Below are 21253 nucleotides of genomic sequence, written 5' to 3' on the forward strand. Positions count from 1 at the left end.
GGATGGGCTTTGTAGTACAAGAAAAAACCCATGTTCATTAGCCACTCTATGCAAACAGTATTACAAAAATGTTTCGAGTATCACAAAGTCCATCCCTCTCGAGAGCCGCGGCGGATGGACTTTGTAATACCGCCAACGTCCAAGCCTCGCTTTCAAGGATCGCAAAGCCCATCCCTCTCGAGAGCCGCAGAGGATGGGCTTTGTAGTACAAGAAAAACCCATGTTCATTAGCCGCTCTATGCAACCGTATTGAAAAAATGTTTCGAATATCACAAAGTCCATCCCTCTCGAGAGCCACGGCGGATGGACTTTGTAATACCGCCAACGTCCAAGCGTCGCTTTCAAGGATCACAAAGTCCATCCCTCTCGAGAGCCGCAGAGGATGGGCTTTGTAATAACCGGAGGAGACATGGGTTTTGGAATACTGTTGCACTAGCTGGTTAACATGGGTTTTGTTGTCTTTTGAAGTCTTTCACTTGGGGGGTGGGGGGCAATATTTGCACCCCCCCCGTTCCCCTCCCTGCCTTGGGTTGGGTTGGTGGGCAGGGCGGGGGGTCCTGGAACCCCCTGCTTCAACTCCCAGCACCCTAATGCACCACTCCAAGGCCTGGTGCCGGCCAGGGAGCATGGGTTTTGTAGTCCCAACCCCTTTCAGAGGGAGAGGCGGGCCTGGAAGATTGGCATTGCCTTATGGGCCTGGCACCAACTTCCCTGCCTAAATAAATATAAATATAAAATAAATAAATATAAATATAAAATAAATAAATATAAATATAAAATAAATAAATATAAATAAATAAACCTAAAATATTTTTATTTGATTTTAGACAGAATTATGGCTTTATGGTGGGTCCGGCTCCAAGGGTGGCAGCGCCGTCAGGGCCTTCTCGCCACGACATAGACCTCTGCTGCCTCGGCTGGGAAGCATGGGACTTGTAGTCCAGCCCCCCCCACCCACCCCCGGCAGATACCGAGTCGGTTAAGGAAGGGTTGGCTTAAATTGTAACGGATCGGGCGTCACGTAGCCCTGCACGTTCAGAAGGAAAACTTAATTCTTTATCTTGAAAAGTCTTTTATTATTTTCTCGTTTCGGGAGCGGCGTGGAATGGAGGCCGCCGCCGTTGCCGTGGCAACCATGGCGGCCGCGGCCCGGGCAAGATGGCCGCCGAGGCCCCGCGTGGTAGGGAAAAAAAAAAGCCTTTGCCCGCGCCGCTCTGGGCCGCTCGCCACGCACACTCGGTGGTACGTCGGGACTGGGCGGGGGGGGGCGAGTTCGGCATCGCCAGCCGTGGCACGCATGCGCACCCTGGGTGGCAAGAAAGAGTTCGCCGAGGACGCCAAACTCGAGGCGTGCGCGGCCTAGGAGCATGCGTGATCTCAAGCAAATGGCCGCGGGGGGAGGGAGGGAGGGAGGGAGGAAGAAGGCCGCTCCACGCGCTTGCGCGCTGCCTCAAACACCAACCCCCCCGAGTTATGAACCTAGGAACGTATCCTACTTGGCCGCTCCTTTTTTTAATTGTTAATTTTAATTAACACATGCGCACTGAACCATCGGTAGTCGGCGGTCACCCCCCTTTATTCTTCCCCACCACACCCCGCATGCGCGTGCGGGGAGGGTCCCCCCCCGCGCACGCTCACAACCGGCCGGGCCCTCTCGGCGCAGGCGCAGCGCGACGTTTCTCTCTCTCTTCCCCCCCTCCCTCCCCCGCCAAGAAGAGGCTCCTCCTTTTCCCCCTTCCTGGGCGTCGGTCGCCAAGTTGCGCATGCTCGTTTCCCTCCGCTTCTGGGCGTCGGGACGCCAGTGCGCGTGCGGCGACGGGGCGCGAGCGCGAAAGACGGGAGGTGTGTGTGTGCGCGGGGTGGAGGGGGAGCGCGAGAGGTGGCGACGAGTGCGCGTGCGCACTGCGGGCTGGGTTGCAGCAGGCAGCGGCGGCGGCGGCGGTTGAGCTCGCGGGCGGGTGAGTCGCTGAGGGGGGGGGGAGCCGCGGTGGGGGGGGTGTCTCGGGGAGGGGGGAGGGGGGAAGAAAGCCCGGTGTGGAGGGGGGAGGGGGGGCGGCCTCGAGCTCCGGCACGCGCCGCCCCCCGGAGGCCTCACCGCGTGGCGGCCGCCTCAGACCCAGCAGGCAGGAGGGAAGACCGGCCGCCCCCTCGGCCGAGTCACGGGGCGGGGGCCCAGCGAGGGAGCGAGCGAGGGAGGGAGGGGGGGTTCCCTCCACGTGTGGTGGCTGAGCGGGCCTGGCCGCGCCTGATGGGCCCTGGAGTCCCGCAGGAGGGGCTGGAGGGGAGGGGTGTAAAAAGGGTCGGGGGTCTCTACTTGTGGGGAGGGGGGGGAAAGAGGGGAGGGGGCCCAGCTTTGGTCTAACTGGAGCCTGGCCTGAACTGACCCGGGAAGTGCCTGAATTTGGGGGGGGGGTGTTCCTTGGACGGAGTGGGGGGGGGTCTTTGGGAGGAGAGAGTGGGGGGAGACCAGCTCTAACTGGACCTAAAGGGAGACTGTCCTGGGTTGAACCCTTTGGGGGAGGGTGCCTTAATTTGGGGAGGGGGGGTTTCTTGGACGGAGTGGGGGGGGTCTTTGGGAGGAGGGAGTGGGGGGAGGCCAGCTCTAACTGGAGGGGGGGCACCTAAAAGGGAGACTGTCCTGGGTTGAACCCGTTAGGGGGGGTGCCTTAATTTGGGGAGCCCTGATTGGAGGCGACCCCACCTCTCCAAGATTTCCGGGTGTCATTGGGGGGGGGGAGAAAGCCACCCCAGGGGGGCGAGGAAGGACCTGGGGTTTACTCCCTTCTCCCTCCCCCAGACCCAAATATTGCCTTGACACACACACACACAGGCATTTTAAACCACCTTTCCTCCCCCCTCCCTTTGTGGTTTGGTTGTGGCTTGGGGGCAACCCCCAAAATAGGCAAATTGGTCCAGCTGGTTGGGTGTCCTCAAGCCTTTTTTTTTTTTGGAGGGGTGGGGAAGGGGGGGGGAGAGAAAGCACGTGGTTGCCCTTTAAAGGGAAAGCCCACCAGGCCCCTCCCTCCTGGTTTGTGGTGGGGGGGGCGGGCGAGGGGAGCCCAGCAGGACCCAACAAGTTTGTTTTTAGGCTGATGGTGGGGAGCATTGCAGAGTTGGGAAGGTGGGGTTTTTTTTAACAAAAATTGGCAATTTGGGGGAGTCAAGCCACCCCTGGACTTGACTCTGGGAGGGGAGAGGAGAAAAGAAAGAGAAAGAAAGAAAGAGAGAGAGAGAGAGAGAAAGAGAAAGAAAGAGAGAGAGAGAGAGAGAAAGAAAGAGAGAGAGAGAAAGAGAGAGAGAGAGAAAGAAAGAAAGAGAAAGAAAGAGAGAGAGAGAAAGAGAGAAAGAAAGAAAGAAAGAAAGATCTTGCAATGGCTTTGCTGAACAGGGAAAGGGGGGAAAAAAGAAAGACTGGTGAAAAAGAAGAAGAAAAAGGGCTGGATTGGGACCCCCCCCCCAATGATGGACAGCAACCCTTTGGGGCTTTTAATCAAGCTGGGCAATTTTGAAGCCTGTCAGACTTCAATTCCCAGAATTCCCCAGCCAGCCAACATGGGCCCCCTGATTTTAAATGTAGAAAAACTATGCTTGTCTCTCCCCCTCCCCCTTATGGGATTCCCCCTCCCTTGATTGGGGGGGGGGGTTGTTCAGCATGCACCCTTGGCAAAAAGTTCACCTTCCTAATGCCACTTACCTAATTGCTACCTGGATCAGGTGAGGGGAGTGGGGGGGGCGTTTGAGTAAGCTGGAAAAGGAGGGGGGGGGTGTTTCGGCTTGGCTTTTGCTTGCATTGCAGCCCAGTTTGCTGGTGGGGTGGGGGCTTAATTATGGTTAATTAGTGGCTTTCCCCTCTCCCCGGAGGCCGTTTGAGTGGGGGGGGGGAGCAGCACAGCCCTCCGGCTGGATTCAAACTCGGAGCAGACTTTTAAGCATGGGGGAAGAATCTCTTCAGACACCCGGACTCTTAGGAGGGGGGGGGACATTTGCCACCTTCAAGAATTGGGGGTGGAGGAGCTGGGGTCAAGATCGAAAGCTGGGGGGGGGGTCCCTTCCTCCTCAAAGTGGCTTCTCCCTCCCTCCTCCTTTTCCACCCACCCCCCCCAAGCTGGTCACGTGGTCTGGAGCCTGTCTCTCCGCAGTGGCAGCTTAGCTGAATCATGCTTGGGGTTGGCAGGAGCCGAGGGGAGGCTCCCTCCCGACATGCGGACCGGAGGGGCTGCCTTTCCCTCTCTCTCTCTCTCTCCCTTTTGAGCAAAAGTGGGTGCAAACTTCCTGCCTCCTCCTCCTCCTCCTCCTCCTCCCCCCTTCCCCTTTTGCTCCTCGGGCTGCCCAAAATCAGAAGCACGTGGTAGCGGTGACGGTGGCAGCCGGCCGGCCACCCGATTGGCAAGAGAGAGAGAGAGAGATGGCTGCCACCACCACCACCACTGCTGACGGTCTTTTAAGGAGCCGCTGTCAGTCTGCACCGCTTAGTCGATGACCCGTCAGGTTGGCAGCGGGAGAGGAGACTCCGGTGGGTCTCTGGCGGTGGATGGGTGAGTGGGCGGGCTAATGGGCTCCTTGGCATGGCAGGTGGGGGGGGGGACAGATGCGTGGAAGAAGGAGCCAGCAGCTGTGTCTGCAGCCACCTCACGCCGCCGTCCGTCTTGGGCTTTGTCTTAGCTCCAGGCTGAGACTCCGAGCGTCTGCCCCAAGGAAGGGAATCGGGTTTTTCCAGCTCCCATCTAAGCCGGGGAAGGCTGGGCTTCCATTGAAGCCCCCCCTGCTTGCCCTTCCTTTGTCCCTCCTCCAGCCCCTCTCCTCCTCCTCCTCCCCGGAGGAGGCCGAGCGCATCTCCTCCTCCTCCTCCTCGCCTCGGAGGGAGAGTGGGTCGGGGTTTAAATGCCTTTTCCAGAAGGCCTGCTTTTTATTTGGGACGAGTGGGTTGGGGTACTGAGTGGGAGGGGGTTTCCTCGTAGACCTTCCGAGCCCTTAGGGAAAGTTGGTTTGCTCCACGAGGCAAATTCCCTGATCTGCATGTTGGGCAAGATGAATTTTTTTCCCTTTTGTGAAGTGGGATCCTTTGGGGCGTGAAGCCTCCCGTCTTTGCAAAACCAAAGTTAGAAGTTTCTTTAAAAAGGAAAAAAACGCACACCATAGAATGAGCTTTTTCTTTTTCAAATCCTGGCTGGTTGATTCCCCCAAAAGCAGAAGGGGGGACGAGCCCAGAGTTTGAAATTGCACCTTGTGGGTTGGAAGACTGGTTGGATTTCGGTCTAGAATCCGCTGCCTGAAAGCTTGCAGGCCTTCTCCGCTTCCACCGTGGAGCAGGAGATCCCGAAATAGAGCAGGGAGGGGGGGGTGACCCTGCAGCCGAAGGTGTGGTCCAAGTAATCTGGCTTGATCCTGGCTAAATCTTGGGCTCCTGGCGTGGCATGGAAAGCAAACTTTGGCAGGCTCCTGGCTAAGGGAACGGAGAGGCTCGGAGGCCGGAGAAATAAATGCTCCTTCACCCAGAGCGTAGTTGGCTCAAAGCCCTCCTCGACTTACAACAGTTCCTAAAGTGACCATTCACCGGGAAAAAGCCTTGACGTACGACCACTTTTCACACTTACGACCGTTGCGGCATCCCCGTGGTCACGAGATCAAAATCCAGACGCGACTGACTCATAGTTATGACGGTCGCGGTTTCCTGGAGGGGGTTGCCACGTGACCCCCTTTTGTGACTTTCCGAGCAGCCGAGTCCATGGGGAAGCCAGATTCCCTTTGCGACCGTGGGAGTAACTTAACAGCGGTGGTTCACTTAACGACGGTGGCGAGGAAGGTCGTAAAATGGGGGTAAAACCTAACGAATGTTTCACTTAGCAGAAACGTTGGGCTCAGTTGTGCTCGTTAAGTGGAGGGTCACCTGTATAGATGTGTCTATGTACGTATAAAAATTGGAAGGGAGGTCGTAAAGCAGGGCAAAACTCAACAAATGTCTCACTTAGCAGCATAAATGGGTATAGTCCACCCTTTATTGTCGTTGTACATCATGTATGCAATGAAATTGGTTAGTCTACAAGTCTTACAAGTGGGGGGCTCCATTGTCATAACTTGAGGATTACTGGTATGGTTCTTTTAGTAGGTTCTTTTTTTAAAAAAGTATGCAATGGTAATGAGGAGACGGCCTGGAGGGGGAACCACTGGGAGATCCTGTAAATTATCAGTCGTGCTGGAAAAACGAAAGTTTCATGGGGAAGAGAGTTTTCAGGTTTGGTCCCACTAAAAAGCTGCCAAGTGGATTTAGCTGTTGTCTTGACAGCTTCCTTTGGACGGGAGAAAAAAAATGACAGGCAGTGCTAAGACTCACATTGAACCACTTTTTGTCTCTGCCCCCCCCCCCGTTCCCATTCTAAAGCATGCTGGGTGGGGGGTGTCGGCTGAAGGCCCCTTACCCCAAAGAGCCCAGCATCTGGCTCAGCACCAGCTGAGCGGGCAGGATCTCCTTCCACCCAGAGATGTCCAACTTAGCCACTTTAAGCCCTGTGGACTTCAACTCCCAGAATTCCCCAGCCGTGACCACTTTTAAGACTTCGATTCCCAGAATTCCCCAGCCCTGGCCACTTTTAAGAGTTTGATTCCCAGAATTCCCCAGGCCTGGCCACTTTTAAGACTTCAACTCCCAGAATTCCGTGTCTACTTTTAAGACTTTGATTCCCAGAATTCCGTGTCTACTTTTAAGACTTCGATTCCCAGAATTCCCCAGCCCTGGCTACTTTTAAGAGTTTGATTCCCAGAATTCCCCAGCCCTGGTTACTTTTAAGACTTCGATTCCCAGAATTCCCTGGCTACTTTTAAGAGTTCGATTCCCAGAATTCCCCAGCCCTGGCCACTTTTAAGACTTCGATTCCCAGAATTCCCCAGCCCTGGTTACTTTTAAGAGTTCGATTCCCAGAATTCCCCAGCCCTGGCCACTTTTAAGACTTCGATTCCCAGAATTCCCCAGCCCTGGCCACTTTTAAGAGTTCGATTCCCAGAATTCCCCAGCCCTGGCTACTTTTAAGAGTTTGATTCCCAGAATTCCCCAGCTGTGACCACTTTTAAGACTTCGATTCCCAGAATTCCCCAGCTCTGGCTACTTTTAAGAGTTTGATTCCCAGAATTCCCCAGCCGTGACCACTTTTAAGACTTTGATTCCCAGAATTCCCCAGCCCTGGTTACTTTTAAGAGTTTGATTCCCAGAATTCCCCAGCCCTGGCTACTTTTAAGAGTTTGATTCCCAGAATTCCCCAGCCCTGGCTACTTTTAAGAGTTTGATTCCCAGAATTCCCCAGCCCTGGTTACTTTTAAGACTTCGATTCCCAGAATTCCCCAGCTCTGGCTACTTTTAAGACTTCGATTCCCAGAATTCCCCAGCCCTGGTTACTTTTAAGACTTCGATTCCCAGAATTCCCCAGCTCTGCCACTTTTAAGACTTCGATTCCCAGAATTCCCCAGCCCTGGCTACTTTTAAGAGTTTGATTCCCAGAATTCCCCAGCTGTGACCACTTTTAAGACTTCGATTCCCAGAATTCCCCAGCTCTGGCTACTTTTAAGAGTTTGATTCCCAGAATTCCCCAGCCGTGACCACTTTTAAGACTTTGATTCCCAGAATTCCCCAGCCCTGGTTACTTTTAAGAGTTTGATTCCCAGAATTCCCCAGCCCTGGCTACTTTTAAGAGTTTGATTCCCAGAATTCCCCAGCCCTGGCTACTTTTAAGAGTTTGATTCCCAGAATTCCCCAGCCCTGGCTACTTTTAAGAGTTCGATTCCCAGAATTCCCCAGCCCTGGCTACTTTTAAGACTTCGATTCCCAGAATTCCCCAGCCCTGGCCACTTTTAAGACTTCGATTCCCAGAATTCCCCAGCCCTGGTTACTTTTAAGACTTCGATTCCCAGAATTCCCCAGCTCTGGCTACTTTTAAGACTTCGATTCCCAGAATTCCCCAGCCCTGGTTACTTTTAAGACTTCGATTCCCAGAATTCCCCAGCTCTGGCTACTTTTAAGACTTTGATTCCCAGAATTCCCCAGCTGTGACCACTTTTTAAGACTTCAACTCCCAGAATTCCCCAGCCGTGACCACTTTTAAGACTTCGATTCCCAGAATTCCCCAGCCCTGGCTACTTTTAAGAGTTTGATTCCCAGAATTCCCCAGCCGTGGCCACTTTTAAGACTTCAACTCCCAGAATTCCGTGTCTACTTTTAAGACTTTGATTCCCAGAATTCCGTGTCTACTTTTAAGACTTCGATTCCCAGAATTCCCCAGCCCTGGCCACTTTTAAGACTTTGATTCCCAGAATTCCCCAGCCGTGGCCACTTTTAAGACTTTGATTCCCAGAATTCCCCAGCTGTGGCCATTTTTAAGACTTCGATTCCCAGAATTCCCTGGCCACTTTTAAGACTTCGATTCCCAGAATTCCCTGGCTACTTTTAAGACTTCGATTCCCAGAATTCCCCAGCCCTGGCCACTTTTAAGACTGGTGGACTTCAGCTCCCAGAATTCCCCTGCCAGCAATTCTGGGGGTGGAAGTCCACAGGTCTTAAAAATGGCCAAGGTTGGAAACCCTTGTCTCAGAAGATTGTGTGAACTTGTACGCTTTGGATTCAAACATGGCTGAACCAGGAATCAGGTTGACTCTGATACATTACGGTTTAGTAAAAGGTGGAGTTTTTTAGGGGGGGAAGTGCCTAAATTTGGAGAATTCACAAGATATTTTGGTGGCCCTGAAGCATTTTTAAAAGATGGGTGTAGAAGATAAGAGTAATAGGATTGGAAGGAACTTTGAGGTCCTCTAGTCCACCCCAGGCGAAGGCAGGAGACCCTTATACCTCTCTGGACAAGCGAATCTCTCTAGTCTTTTCGTGAAGGTTTCCATTGATTGGGAACTTCAAGAGGGAAGCCATTGCAATAGAATCATACATCGAGAGCCGGAAGGGACCTTAGAGGTCTTCTAGCCAAGCCCCCCTGCTCAGGCAGGCAACCCTCAACCATTCCATGCAAATGGTTATCCAGAGTCTCCTTAAAAGCCTCCAGTGATGGAGCACCCACAACTTCTGGTGGCAGGAAGTCCCACTGGCTAATTGTCCTGACTTGTGAGAAGTCTCTCCTTCATCCCAAGTTGCTTCTCTCCTTGATCGGTTTCTTGCTTCGCTTGCCGTCCGTTCTGCCTTCTGGTGCTTTCGGTAATTAAGTTGACCCCCTCCTCTTGGTGGCAGTAATTATCGTGTCCCCCCCCTCTTTCTCCGGTCCTTCTCTTAGACGCACGCCATTCCCTCAGCCGTTAGAGTTTAGCCCGGGTGCGTGTGTGTGTGTGTGTGTCATAACATCCTGTTTGACTACAGAATAGCAGAGTTGGAAGGGACCTTGGAGGCCATCTAGCCCAACCCCATGCTCAAGAAGGAGTCCCTGCTAGGTAACCTGCGGCTCCGGAGACGCATGTGGCTCTTTTCTCCCTCTGCTGTGGCTCCCTGTCCCCGGTCGGCTCTACAGTGGGTAGGGCCGTCGGTTCGGAGAGGGAGAGGAAAAAGGACGCCGGGCTAGGAGGGGGGACTCTATGGTGGGGGAACTGGACTTCCGGTCCACTCTAGAATCGAACCGGGGGTAGGGGGGGGATTCCGGTGAGGACATTTGCGGCTTTGGGAGAGAGGGCTTGTCCTTGCGATGTGCCAACCGCCTCGAGGGGAAGAAGGTGCGCGCTCGCCGCATTCTCCCCTCCTGATCTTCCTCTCCCCCTTCTTCCTCCTCCTCCTCCTCCTTCCCCCAGCGGTTTCCACAACATCTGTTCCACCATGGCTGATGACCTGGACTTCGAGACCGGCGATGCGGGCGCCTCCGCCACCTTCCCCATGCAGTGCTCCGCCCTCCGGAAGAACGGCTTCGTAGTGCTCAAGGGACGTCCCTGCAAGATTGTGGAGATGTCCACTTCCAAGACGGGCAAGCACGGGCACGCCAAAGTAAGGGCCGGGCGTGGCGGCGTCCGGGGGGGGTGTCGGTCGCCCACGGTGGGAGCGGAAGGGGGGGGGAGGGAGGGAAGGATATCTTGGGGAAACTCCCAGGGGTGCAGGGGTTTGTGTGTGCCCGGCAGGCCTCGGGCGGTGTTTCCCCCTTGTTGCTGCTGTTGTGTGTGAGATTGTGATTGTGCAGCTGGCCTGATGGAGGACGAGGACCAGAATTCTGGGACAGTTTGCTGTCTCTAACCGTAGTTTTCCCTCGCAGATGTTTCGTGGCCCTACTAGGGAACGTCCTCAGTGCTTGGGGGTGGGGAGGGGGAGCGGAGGAAGGACTGTGGGGTCCTTGGTGCCCTCTGAGGTTGGGGGTTGAATGCAGGCGTCTTAGGACCCAACTAGGGAACGTCATCAGGGCTAGAAGGGAAGGTTTGCAGAGAGGAAGGGAGGAGGAGGAGGAGGGAGGCTGTGGGTTCCTTGGTGCTCTCTGACCTCTTTGCAAACATTTGGGGAGAGGAGGAGGAAGAGGAGGAGAAGGGGGGGAGGACAATGGGGTCCTTGGGGGGTCTCTGAGGTTGGTGGTTGAACGCAGACGTCTCATAACCCAACTAGGGAATACCATCACTGCCAGAAGGGAGGAGGAGGAGGACTGTGGAGTCCTCGGTGCTCTCTGAGCTGGTGGTTTTCTTGACGTTTCACGACCCATCTAGGGAATAATATCAATGCTAGAAAGGGGTATTCGGTTTGTGGGAGGAGGAGGAGGAGGGCTGTGGTGTCCTTGGTGCTCTCTGAACATTTTCTGCAGACGTTTCATGACCCAACTAGGGAACCTCATCCATGCTAGAGTGGAGTTTGCAGAGAGGAGGAGGAGGAGGAGGAGGATTGGGGCTCTCGAACCCATTTCTTGTAGACATCTCATGACCCAACTAGACAACACAATCAGTGCTGGAACGGGAGGTGGGGGTGAAGCGTCAGCAAGGAGACCCCCAAACTCGGAGGGAGCGCCCGAGACCCCCAACAATTCGGCCCTGGGTCCCAAATGTGCCATCCAGACTGCGACCGCTCCCCTCCCCCTCCCTCCTTGGTCCTCCTGGCCTGGGCCATCCATGACGGTAGCCCTTAAGGACCGTTCGCTCCAAGTTACAGGGGGAAAGAGTGACGTACGACCGCTTTTTCACACTTACGACCACAGTCTCCCACAGTTAACAACCACGTGACTCATTGAGTAACTGGGAGGATTCGCTTCACCACCACGGCAGGAAGGTTGTAAAACGAGGCCTAATGCATCAGGAAGATTGGGCTGAATGGCAGCTGAGAACTACCTGTTATCCTCTTAACAACCAATGGGGCGGGGGTTCCTTGTGACTTCCAGGGGGTTCTACAACGGTCGTAAGGGTGAAAAACAGTCATAAGTCGCTCTTGTCCGTGCCGTGGTTGCTTCAGACGGTCACTAAATGAACGGTTATAAATTTAGGACACTTGTAAGGATTATTCCAACAAAAAAATGTTCTCTGGAGACCTGAAGTCAAATTTTAATTTCTTAACCCCACGGCATCCAAGGATGTCCAGCCCCCTTCAGTGCTAGAGATCTCTCTATACATCCTCAACGTATAACGGTTCGTTCAGCGACTGATCTAAGTGACAACTGCACTGGCAAAAGTCTCTTAGGACCGTTTTGTTCTTACCTAGGCTTCCCGATACAGTACAAAGCCCACACTTAGTCCCCACAACCCTCTCTTTATTTTAGTGAGTCCCAAATAGTTTGCAAAGAGTCCCACCGAAGTTTGCCAAAGTCTTTCGGGATAAGGCTGATGAGCGCCCACCTTTCTCTCCTTTGAAACGCAGCCAAAGAACCAATTGGCAATTAGCTTGGCAAGGCCACACGGAGCGAGCTTCAGAAGGTAAACCGACCAGAACGAACACGCTAGTCACAGTGTGGTCCCCTTTTGCGACCGCCTGATGAGCTAAGTCAATGGGGAAAGCCATATCCATTTAACGACCGTGCTATTAATTTAGCAACTGCAAGGACTCGCTTAACAAACACAGCCAGGAACGCCGCAAAATCGGTGAGCAAATTTCTCACTGAGTGGCATTAATTCTGGCCTCAATTGGGGTCGTAAATCGAGGACTCCCTGTCTAAAAACCAAGCCAGAATTTTGTTTTTAAGAGCTCCTCATCATCATACATAACAAAAATTACTTTGATTCCAGCCCAGATATTCCCTCTTGCGCTTTAAAAGTTAAATGACAGAATTAAGTTAAAATTTAAACAATTGAAATCTCCCATTTTTTGTTTTAACATTCACCTGGAGCCTCAAAAGTTCCAGCTTCCCATCCAGCCATTAAAATATCCATTTGCTTCCAACATTTTCAGCGCAATTAACTTCTTTTCTCGAACTTTCCTCCCTGTGGGTTGTTTAGGAGCCAAAAAGTCATTTCCAGTTTATCGGGCTAATATAAGTACATAATTCAGGCGTCTGATCCACGGGCTGAAATTCTTCCACCCCATAATTCCCGGCTTCCTTGGGAGGGGTTTCTTTTTTTGATATCAAGGTTTTTATTTATTTTATAATTACAATTCATTCATTTATTTATTCAATTTCTATAGCTGCCCAGCTCAATGAGGCCGGGTAACTTTAACAGTTCAACAAATAAAGACAACGAAAATGCTGAAAACTTCTGAAAACAATTTTTTTTAAAAGCTGTTTTGCCAGGCAGGGCTGTTTCCTCCTCCTCCTCCCTGCATGGATGATGTTCCCTTGTTGGGTCGTGAAACGTCTGCAAAAAAGTTCAGAGAGTACCAAGGACAACGAAGTATTCCTCTTCCTCCTCTTGTAGCGCTGACGATGTTCCCTTGTTGGGTCGTGAAACGTCTCCCCCAAAAGCCACCAAGTTCAGAGATACTCAAGTGTTGTTGTTGTTATCATTTTTCTTCCTTCCTCTTCCTCCTCCTCTCTGCCAACCCCCCTCCCAGCACTGATGATGTTATCTAATTGGGGTCATGGAATGTCTGCAAGCACAGAGAGCACCAGGGAGCCCATAAAAAGAGAACCCCAGATAAACGTGGATTAACACCAGACAAAGAAAAAGAAAACAATACTCTATAATCTACGGGAAAAAAACTCACACTCCTACCATCCCAACATCTACAAGAAATACCACCAAGTTCAGAGAGCACCAAGGAACTGTCCTCCTCCTCCTCCTCCTCCTCCTCCTCCTCCTCCTCCTCCTCCTCTCCTCTCCTCCCTCTTCTCCACAAACCCCACTCCCTTCTAGAACTAATGACGTTAAATCACCCAGCACAGAGAGCACCAGGGAGCCCATAAAAAGAGAACCCCAGATAAGCGTGGATTGACCACCAGACAAAGAAAAAGAAAACAATACTCTAATCTACGGGGGAAAAAACTCACACTCCTACCATCCCACATCTACAAGAAAAACCACCAAGCTCAGAGAGCACCAAGGAACTGTCCTCCCTCCTCCTCCTCCTCCTCCTCCTCCTCCTCCTCCTCCTCCTCCTCTCCTCCTCCTCCCCCCCCTCCTCCCATACTAAAGCCGTTCTCTCCCTCTGCCCCCCCTCCTAGGTGCATCTCGTCGGCATAGACATCTTCACTGGGAAAAATATGAAGATATCTGCCCCTCCACTCACAACATGGACGTGCCCAACATCAAGAGAAATGACTTCCAGGTAGGCGCCCCGGGGCTCGCGGCCGGCACGCGGTCAGCCGGTTTGGTTATCCAATGTATAAAGCCGCCCGTTTCACGAAGCCCGTCTCTGGGCTGTGTGGTAGAACGGCTAAGTTGCCTTCATTGTTGTACCATAGTTGTGGGTTTGAGGCGACGCTGCCCTTCCTTGTGGGGTGCGCTTCTTCTCCCCAAGTTGGAGAGCTGCTTACGACGTCTTCAGTCCCCTCTGAAGGTGGGCAGTTGGTCAGAATAACAGCGTTGGAAGGGACCTTGGAGGTCCTCTAGTCCAACCCCCTTCTCAAGCGGGAGAACTATCCGAGAAATGGCTCTCCAGTCTCTTCTTGAAAACCTCCAGGGGTGAAAGCACCCACAACTCCTGGTGGCAGGCAGTTCCACTGGCTCATCATCTTCCCTGTCAGGGAATTCCTCCTTAATTCCAGGTGGCTTCTCTCCTCCCATTAGTTTCCACCCGTTGCTTCTCCTCCTGCCTTCTGGTCCTTTGGAGAAGAGTTGGACCCCCCTCTTCTTTGGGGCAGCCCCTCAAATGCTGGAAGACCCCTATCATGCTCCCCCGTCCCTCCCCTAATCCTTCTCTTCGTGAAACCAGACCTCCTCCCCCAATTCCTACACCCCTACGCTTCAGCCTCCAGCCCCCTAATCCCATCGGTTGCTCTCCTCTGCACGCTTTCTGCAACCCCAGAGTGCAGAGGAGGCTGACGACCCTGCGGGGTAGGCCAGGCTAAGAAGCCGAACCTGCCCTCGCTAATCCCACCTTACTGCAGCAAAATTTTGGCAAATGCCATAATATACATTTTCTTTTAAACTTAGAATACTTTACATAAAAAGGTACGTAATAATCAGTTATGGTCAAATGGATGTTTTAATAATAGCAATAGCAGTTAAGACTTATATACCGCTTCATAGGGCTTTCAGCCCTCTCTAAGCGGTTTACAGAGTCAGCATATTGCCCCCAACAATCCGGGTCCTCATTTTACCCACCTCGGAAGGATGGAAAGCTGAGTCAACCCTGAGCCTGGTGAGATTTGAACTGCCGAACTGCAGAACTGCAGTCAGCTGAAGTAGCCTGCAGTGCTGCATTTAACCAGTGCACCACCTTGGCTCTATAATTATAATAATTATGTACATATATATTTGATGATATGAGATTTTATGTACATTGCAAGTGAAGCCTGTTGTGGGGAAGCCCAAAAGATTTGTAACCAATCGACACACTAATTGGAGAAGGGTTTTTATATTTGCGCGCTTATGTTTTATGTTTGTTTAAAAATAAAAATAAAAAATTGGGCACGTCTGAAAGAGCCTCCCTCCCTCCCTTTACCTCCATGAGGACTAGGGAGGGTCCCGTCTGGAGCCGAGGTGGCGCAGTGGTTAAATGCAGCACTGCAGGCTACTTCAGCTGACTGCAGTTCTGCAGTTCAGCGGTTCAAATCCCACCAGGCTCAGGGATTTGAACCCTTCCATCCTTCCGAGGTAGGTAAAATGAGGACCCGGATGGTTGTTGGGGGCGATATGCTGACTCTGTAAACCGCTTAGAGAGGGCTGAAAGCCCTATGAAGCGGTATATAAGTCTAATTGCTTTGCTTCCTCCAGCCCAGACCCGGGTTTTCTTGGCCACTTTGGAACCTGGCCAGGGGGTGGGGGGCAGCTGGGGGCCTTGCAGGGCAGTGTCGCAGTGGCCCAGGTGTGAACAGCAGAGAAGGGCCCCTCCCAGCCCTGCCTGGTGATGATGAGAGCCAGGTAGATTCTTACATCACCAACCTTGGCAAGTTTTAAAGCAGAACTCCCAGAATCCCACAGCCAGCAAAGGTTGGCCCATATTCGGCCTCGTGGGAGAAGAAATGTGTCCTTGTTACCTATTTTCGATGGGGTGTAACTTTCTTCATAGACGGTGGGAATGCGCTCGACGTAATATACCTTTGACTCCAGCAAAACGGGTGAAAAAAACCCAGCAACCCAGGATGAATTAAATAGGTTAAATTAGGTAAAGGTTCCCCTCGCACACCTGTGCTAGTCGTTCCCTACTCTAGGGGGCGCTGCTCATCTCTGTTTCAAAGCCGAAGAGCCGGCGCTGTCCGAAGACGTCTCCGTGGTCATGTGGCCGGCGTGACTCAACACCAATGCTGTTCCCTTCCCACCAAAGGTGGCTCCTATTTTTTACTTGCGTTTTTTACGGGCTTTCGAACAGCTAGCTTGGCAGAAGGTGGGACAAGTGACGGGAGCTCCCTCCGTTACGCGGCGCTAGGGATTCGAACACTGAGCCGCCACGTCCCCGAAAATATGTCTAGACCGCCTTCATTACCTATTTTTGATTGAGTAACTTTCTTCATAGACGGTGGGAATGCGGTCGACGTAATATTCCTTGACTCCAGGAAAGTGGGAAAACAACCCACCACTCAGGATGAATTAAGTAGGTTAAACAAACATTAAAATAGGCTAGATTGCGTGACAGGGAAATGGGATTTGATTTAGATCAAGTCGATTGAGATCACGATTGAGATCATGATTGAAATCACTAGTCAAAAGGCTTGATTTAAATCAACTCGATTTTTTAAATTATAATTTTGAAAGAGCAACTTGCTCTTGGCTCACTGACAGTCCCAATATTGCAGGATATACAGCCGCCTCGTGCTATATCACTAAGCTCCACTTCATGCTGAATAAACTACATGTTGAATATATCTTAAATAGAAAACGCTTGAGATAGATTTTTTTTTATTCCAAAAGCATTTGATTAAAATACATGTAATTTTTTTTAAAAAAAATCCAATTTAAATAAAAAGAAATCCGATTTAAATAAAAAGAAATCCGATTTAAATAAAAAGAAATCCGATTTAAATAAAAAGGAATCCGATTTAAATAAAAAGAAATTGATTTAAATAAAAAGAAATTGATTTGAATAAAAAGAAATTGATTTGAATAAAAAGAAATTGATTTGAATAAAAAGAAATTGATTTGAATAAAAAGAAATTGATTTGAATAAAAAGAAATCCAATTTGAATAAAAAGAAATCCAATTTAAATAAAAAGAAATTGATTTAAATAAAAAGAAATCCAATTTGAATAAAAAGAAATCGATTTGAATAAAAAGAAATCGATTTGAATAAAAAGAAATTGATTTAAATAAAAAGAAATCGATTTGAATAAAAAGAAATCGATTTGAATAAAAAGAAATCCGATTTAAATAAAAAGAAATTGATTTGAATAAAAAGAAATCCGATTTGAATAAAAAGAAATTGATTTAAATAAAAAGAAATCCGATTTAAATAAAAAGAAATCGATTTAAATTTTTAAAAAAATCCTTTACATTAAAAAAAAAAACAATTACTAATTTTTTTTAAAAATCCACCCTGTGGGAAACTGATCACGCTGACTGGGGAATTCTGGGAGTTGAAGTCCACCAGCCTTTCAAGTTGCCAAAAGTTGAGAAAAGGGTGTTTTATATACAATTGTTAGTTACAACTCTTATTAACACTTATTGCAGAAGTTAAAACCGATAGGAAAGCAATGTAGAATCGAGAGCTGCAAAAAAGGCTAAACTCGCAGGACGATACGGAAGGCTGGAAAGACTATTTTCTATATTGTTACCTTGGTCTTGTTTTTTTCTGTATTTGTTGGGTTTAAACACCCCCCCCCCCCCGTTTTTAAAGGTTAAAATGTTTAATAAAAACTATTTCTAAGAGAGAGAGAGAGAGAGAGAGAAAGAAAGAGAGAGAGAGAGAAAGAAAAAGAAAGAGAGAGAGAAAGAAAGAAAAAGAAAGAGAGAGAGAGAAAGAAAGAAAAAGAAAGAAAGAGAGAGAGAGAGAAAGAAAGAAAGAAAGAGAGAAAGAAAGAGAGAGAGAGAGAAAGAGAGACATAGAGAGAAAGAAAGAGAGAAAGAGAGACAGAAAGAGAGAGAAAGAAAGAGACAGATAGAGAGAAAGAGAGAGAGAGAGAAAGAGAGACAGAGAGAGAGAAAGAAAGAAAGAGAAAGAAAGAGAGAGAGAAAGAAAGAGAAAGAAAGAGAGACAGATAGAGAGAAAAAGAGAGAGAGAGAGAAAGAGAGAGAAAGAAAGAGAGAGAGAGAAAGAAAGAGAGAAAGAGAGAGAGAGAAAGAGAGAAAGAGAGACAGAGAGAGAGAAAGAAAGAAAGAAAGAAAGAGAAAGAAAGAGAGAGAGAAAGAAAGAAAAAGAAAGAAAAGTTGTTTTAGGTAACCATGGGATCTCGCACACCACCTTCCCCCCCGGCTGACAAGTGTGACTGGTTCGAATCCTGCCGGGGATTTCCCCCACGAGAGAAGCAGCGTCTCCTGGCCCAGGCCACACGGTGCTCACCCTCCTCTTCCTCTTCTTCCTCTTGCAGCTTATTGGCATCCAAGATGGCTACCTTTCTCTGCTCCAGGACAGCGGGGATGTCCGGGAGGACTTGCGTCTCCCTGAGGGAGACCTGGGCAAGGAGATCGAACAGAAATACGACAGTGGAGAAGAAATACTGGTGAGAGGGGGGTGGCCGCCTTCTCCCGGGGGGGCGGGGTTGGGTGTGTGTGTCTCCAGCTGTGGCCGCTTTGCGACGGCTGGACTTCAACTCCCAGAATTCCTCCGCCAGCTTGGCTAGACTTCCAACTTGCTGCTTACTCTCTTGTAATCCCTTCCTCTGCGATCTCTCCAGGGGTGAGTTCCGGGTCTGGTCGCAACCCGTACGCTGTGACGGGGTCGGCCGCACGGATGCGAACCCACCGTCCCCCAATGCTTTAGCTCAGTGTTTCTCAACCGTGGCAACTCGAAGATGTCCGGACGTCAACTCCCAGAATTCCCCAGCAGTGGTTAGGACAGTGTTTCTCAACCGTGGCAACTCGAAGATGCCCGGACGTCAACTCCCAGAATTCCCCAGCCAGCGAATGCTGGCTGGGGGATTCTGGGAGTTGACGTCCGGACATCTTCAAGTTGCCACGGTTGAGAAACACTGCTCAGCGGAGTGTTGCGCATCGGAATGAAAGTTTGTGTGTGTGTGTGTGTATATTTTATATATGTACATAAGTAAACGGTTCGTTTTAGTGACCCAAGTTTTCAGCCACCCTGGAAATGATGACTTAGGGCTGTTTTTCACACTTAATGACCATTGCAGCATGCCCCATATGGCCCTGTGATCAAAGTTTGGACGCTTGGCAGCTGGTTCACATTTACGGCCGTTGCAGCGTCCCAGGGGTGGGTGGGTGTTTCACGTGATCTCTTTTGCGACCATTTGACACGCCAAAAGTTTGTGCTCAGTGGTGGGTCGTAAGTTGAGGACTACCTGTGCAAAGTGGGGGGAGAGGAGGGAAAAACCAGAGATGGGGGGGAAAATGCAATTGAGTGAAGTTGTTTTTTCCACCTTGGCAGCGGGAAGGTGGGTGGACTTCAACTCCCAGAATTCCCCAGCCATCCTCCCCGGGGAGGGAAGATGGCGGCATGCATGCATGCAGGGGATTCTGGGAGTTGTAGTCCACTCATCACCTTCCCGGGGCCACGGCTGAGAAATTGAGTCGAAGAGACTTTTTCTTTTTAATTAATAATTTTTATTCAACATTTTTAAAACATTAAAATCTCAGTTAGACTTTTACAGCTTTCCGTGATCGGTATTTTTCTTCTTCTAATTTTGAAATTTCCATTCTATTGTTTTACACACAGACCTCCTTATTTCATCGTTACTCAATTGATATGATATATACAACATTTACACCTGTTTCTCTCTGAATAGATACCATCTCCTTTTATTATATTTTCTACGTTGGCATTAATTTTACATCTCTTTTCTAGCCAATCATACCATCTATTCCATGTCTTATAATATCTGTTTCCTCTCTCTCTCTCTCTCTCTCGTAGTTCCATCGTTCATTTATCCATTTCCGCGCCTTCTGGCATCTTTTTTATGATCTCTGCGTTTCAGGGGATTTTTGTTTTGTTTCCAGTTTTGGGCGAATGTAATTCTGTCTACGATAATTATGTGCAGCATAATATATTGAATTTCTTTACTTCTATTTCCGAATGTCTTTGCTCATATTTCTGAATTTCTTCTATTTCTGAATGTCTTTACTTCTATTTCTGGATTTCTTTCTATTTCTGAATTTTTTAACTCATATTTCTGGATTTCTTTACTTATATTTCCGAATTTCTTTACTTGTATTTTTGGATTTCTTTACTCATATTTCTGGATTTCTTAATGTCTACTTCTATTTCTGGATTTTTTTTTCTATTTCTGGATTTTTAAACTCATATTTCTAAAGTTCTTTACTTATATTTCTGGATTTCTTCTATTCCTGGATTTCTTTACTTATATTTCTGGATTTCTTCTATTTCTGGATTTCTTTACTTATATTTCTGGATTTTTAAACTAATATTTCTGGATTTCTTTAGTTATATTTCTGGATTTCTTCTATTTCTGAATGTCTTTACTTCTATTTCTGGATTTCTTTATTTATATTCCTGGACTTCTTTCTATTTCTGGATTTCTTTTATTTCTGGATTTTTAAACTCATATTTCTGGATGTCTTCTATTTCTGAATGTCTTTACTTCTATTTCTGAATTTCTTTCTATTTCTGAATTTTTTAACTCATATTTCTAAAGTTCTTTACTTATATTTCTGGATTTCTTTATTTATATTCCTGGACTTCTATTTCTGGATTTCTTTACTTCTATTTCTGGATTTCTTTACTTCTATTTCTGGATTTCTTTCTATTTCTGGATTTCTTTACTCATATTTCTGGATTTCTTCTATTTCTGGATTTCTTTCTATTTCTGGATTTTTAAACTCATATTTCCGGATTTCTTTACTTATATTTCTGGATTTCTTTCTATTTCTGAATGTCTTTGCTTCTATTTCTAGATTTCTTTACTCATATTTCTGAATTCCCCCCCCTCTCCCAGATCACCGTTCTGTCTGCAATGACCGAGGAAGCCGCTGTCGCCATCAAAGCCATGGCTAAATAAATGAACCACAGGTGAGTCCAGGTACGGACGGGGAAAGCCGGATGGGAGAAGGGGTGTGTGTGTGTGGCCCTTTGGAGTCCCCCCTTTTTTTCCCCGTTCCTTGGGGGGCCTTTTTAACCCCCCCCCTCTTTCTCTCCTCCCCTGCAGGCAACAGCCGCAGCCGCCAGAAAAGCTGTCATGAAGCAGAGGGGAATCGCAACCGGCAGACTCTCAAGATTGGGCTCCAAACCACCCCCACCCCCCCAAAAAAAATCTTGGTTTCTCTACCCCCCCCCCTTTTCTTTTCTTCCTCCTTTTTCTTTTTCTTCTCTTTCCCTTCCTTTGAAACAAAACAGCCCCCCCCTCTCCCTCCCTCTTCGGATCCTCCCTTTGGAATTAAAAGCGAAAGAAAAACCAAGCTTTTTAAATTTTATTTTGTGGTCTTTTTTTTTTTAAGAGCAAAAAAAAATGACACCACCCAAAGCAAGAAAATAAGAATAAATCTCCCCCCACAAGAGCCTGGATGCTGATGTAATCATCATCATCATCATAATTATTATTTTTGACTCCCTCCCTCTGCCCTGCTTTCTCTCCCCCCCCCCTTCCTCCTCTTCCTCCTCCTCCTCTCGGGCGCTGGTCACACTACAACTTTTTCCTTTTTTTTCCTCCTGGCAAAGAGA

At 49.2% G+C, this 21253-nt stretch overlaps 1 protein-coding gene across 1 annotated transcript; it reads left to right on the plus strand.

The window, feature by feature from the left end:
- The first annotated feature begins 1798 nt into the window (after positions 1–1798).
- On the plus strand, positions 1799–20831 carry EIF5A (eukaryotic translation initiation factor 5A). Its single transcript, XM_087714293.1, is given in 7 exon segments — positions 1799–1958; positions 9766–9955; positions 13530–13560; positions 13563–13633; positions 17991–18122; positions 20532–20605; positions 20742–20831. Coding segments are annotated over 5 exon segments (462 nt in total). The 5' UTR covers positions 1799–1958; positions 9766–9790; the 3' UTR covers positions 20595–20605; positions 20742–20831.
- The last annotated feature ends 422 nt before the right edge of the window (positions 20832–21253 follow it).

The sequence above is a fragment of the Thamnophis sirtalis genome, unplaced genomic scaffold (genome assembly GCF_051295495.1).
Source record: "Thamnophis sirtalis isolate CommonGarterSnake01/CBP01778 unplaced genomic scaffold, rThaSir2_p1.2 scaffold_4, whole genome shotgun sequence".
NCBI classification, from domain to species: Eukaryota; Metazoa; Chordata; class Lepidosauria; order Squamata; family Natricidae; genus Thamnophis; species Thamnophis sirtalis.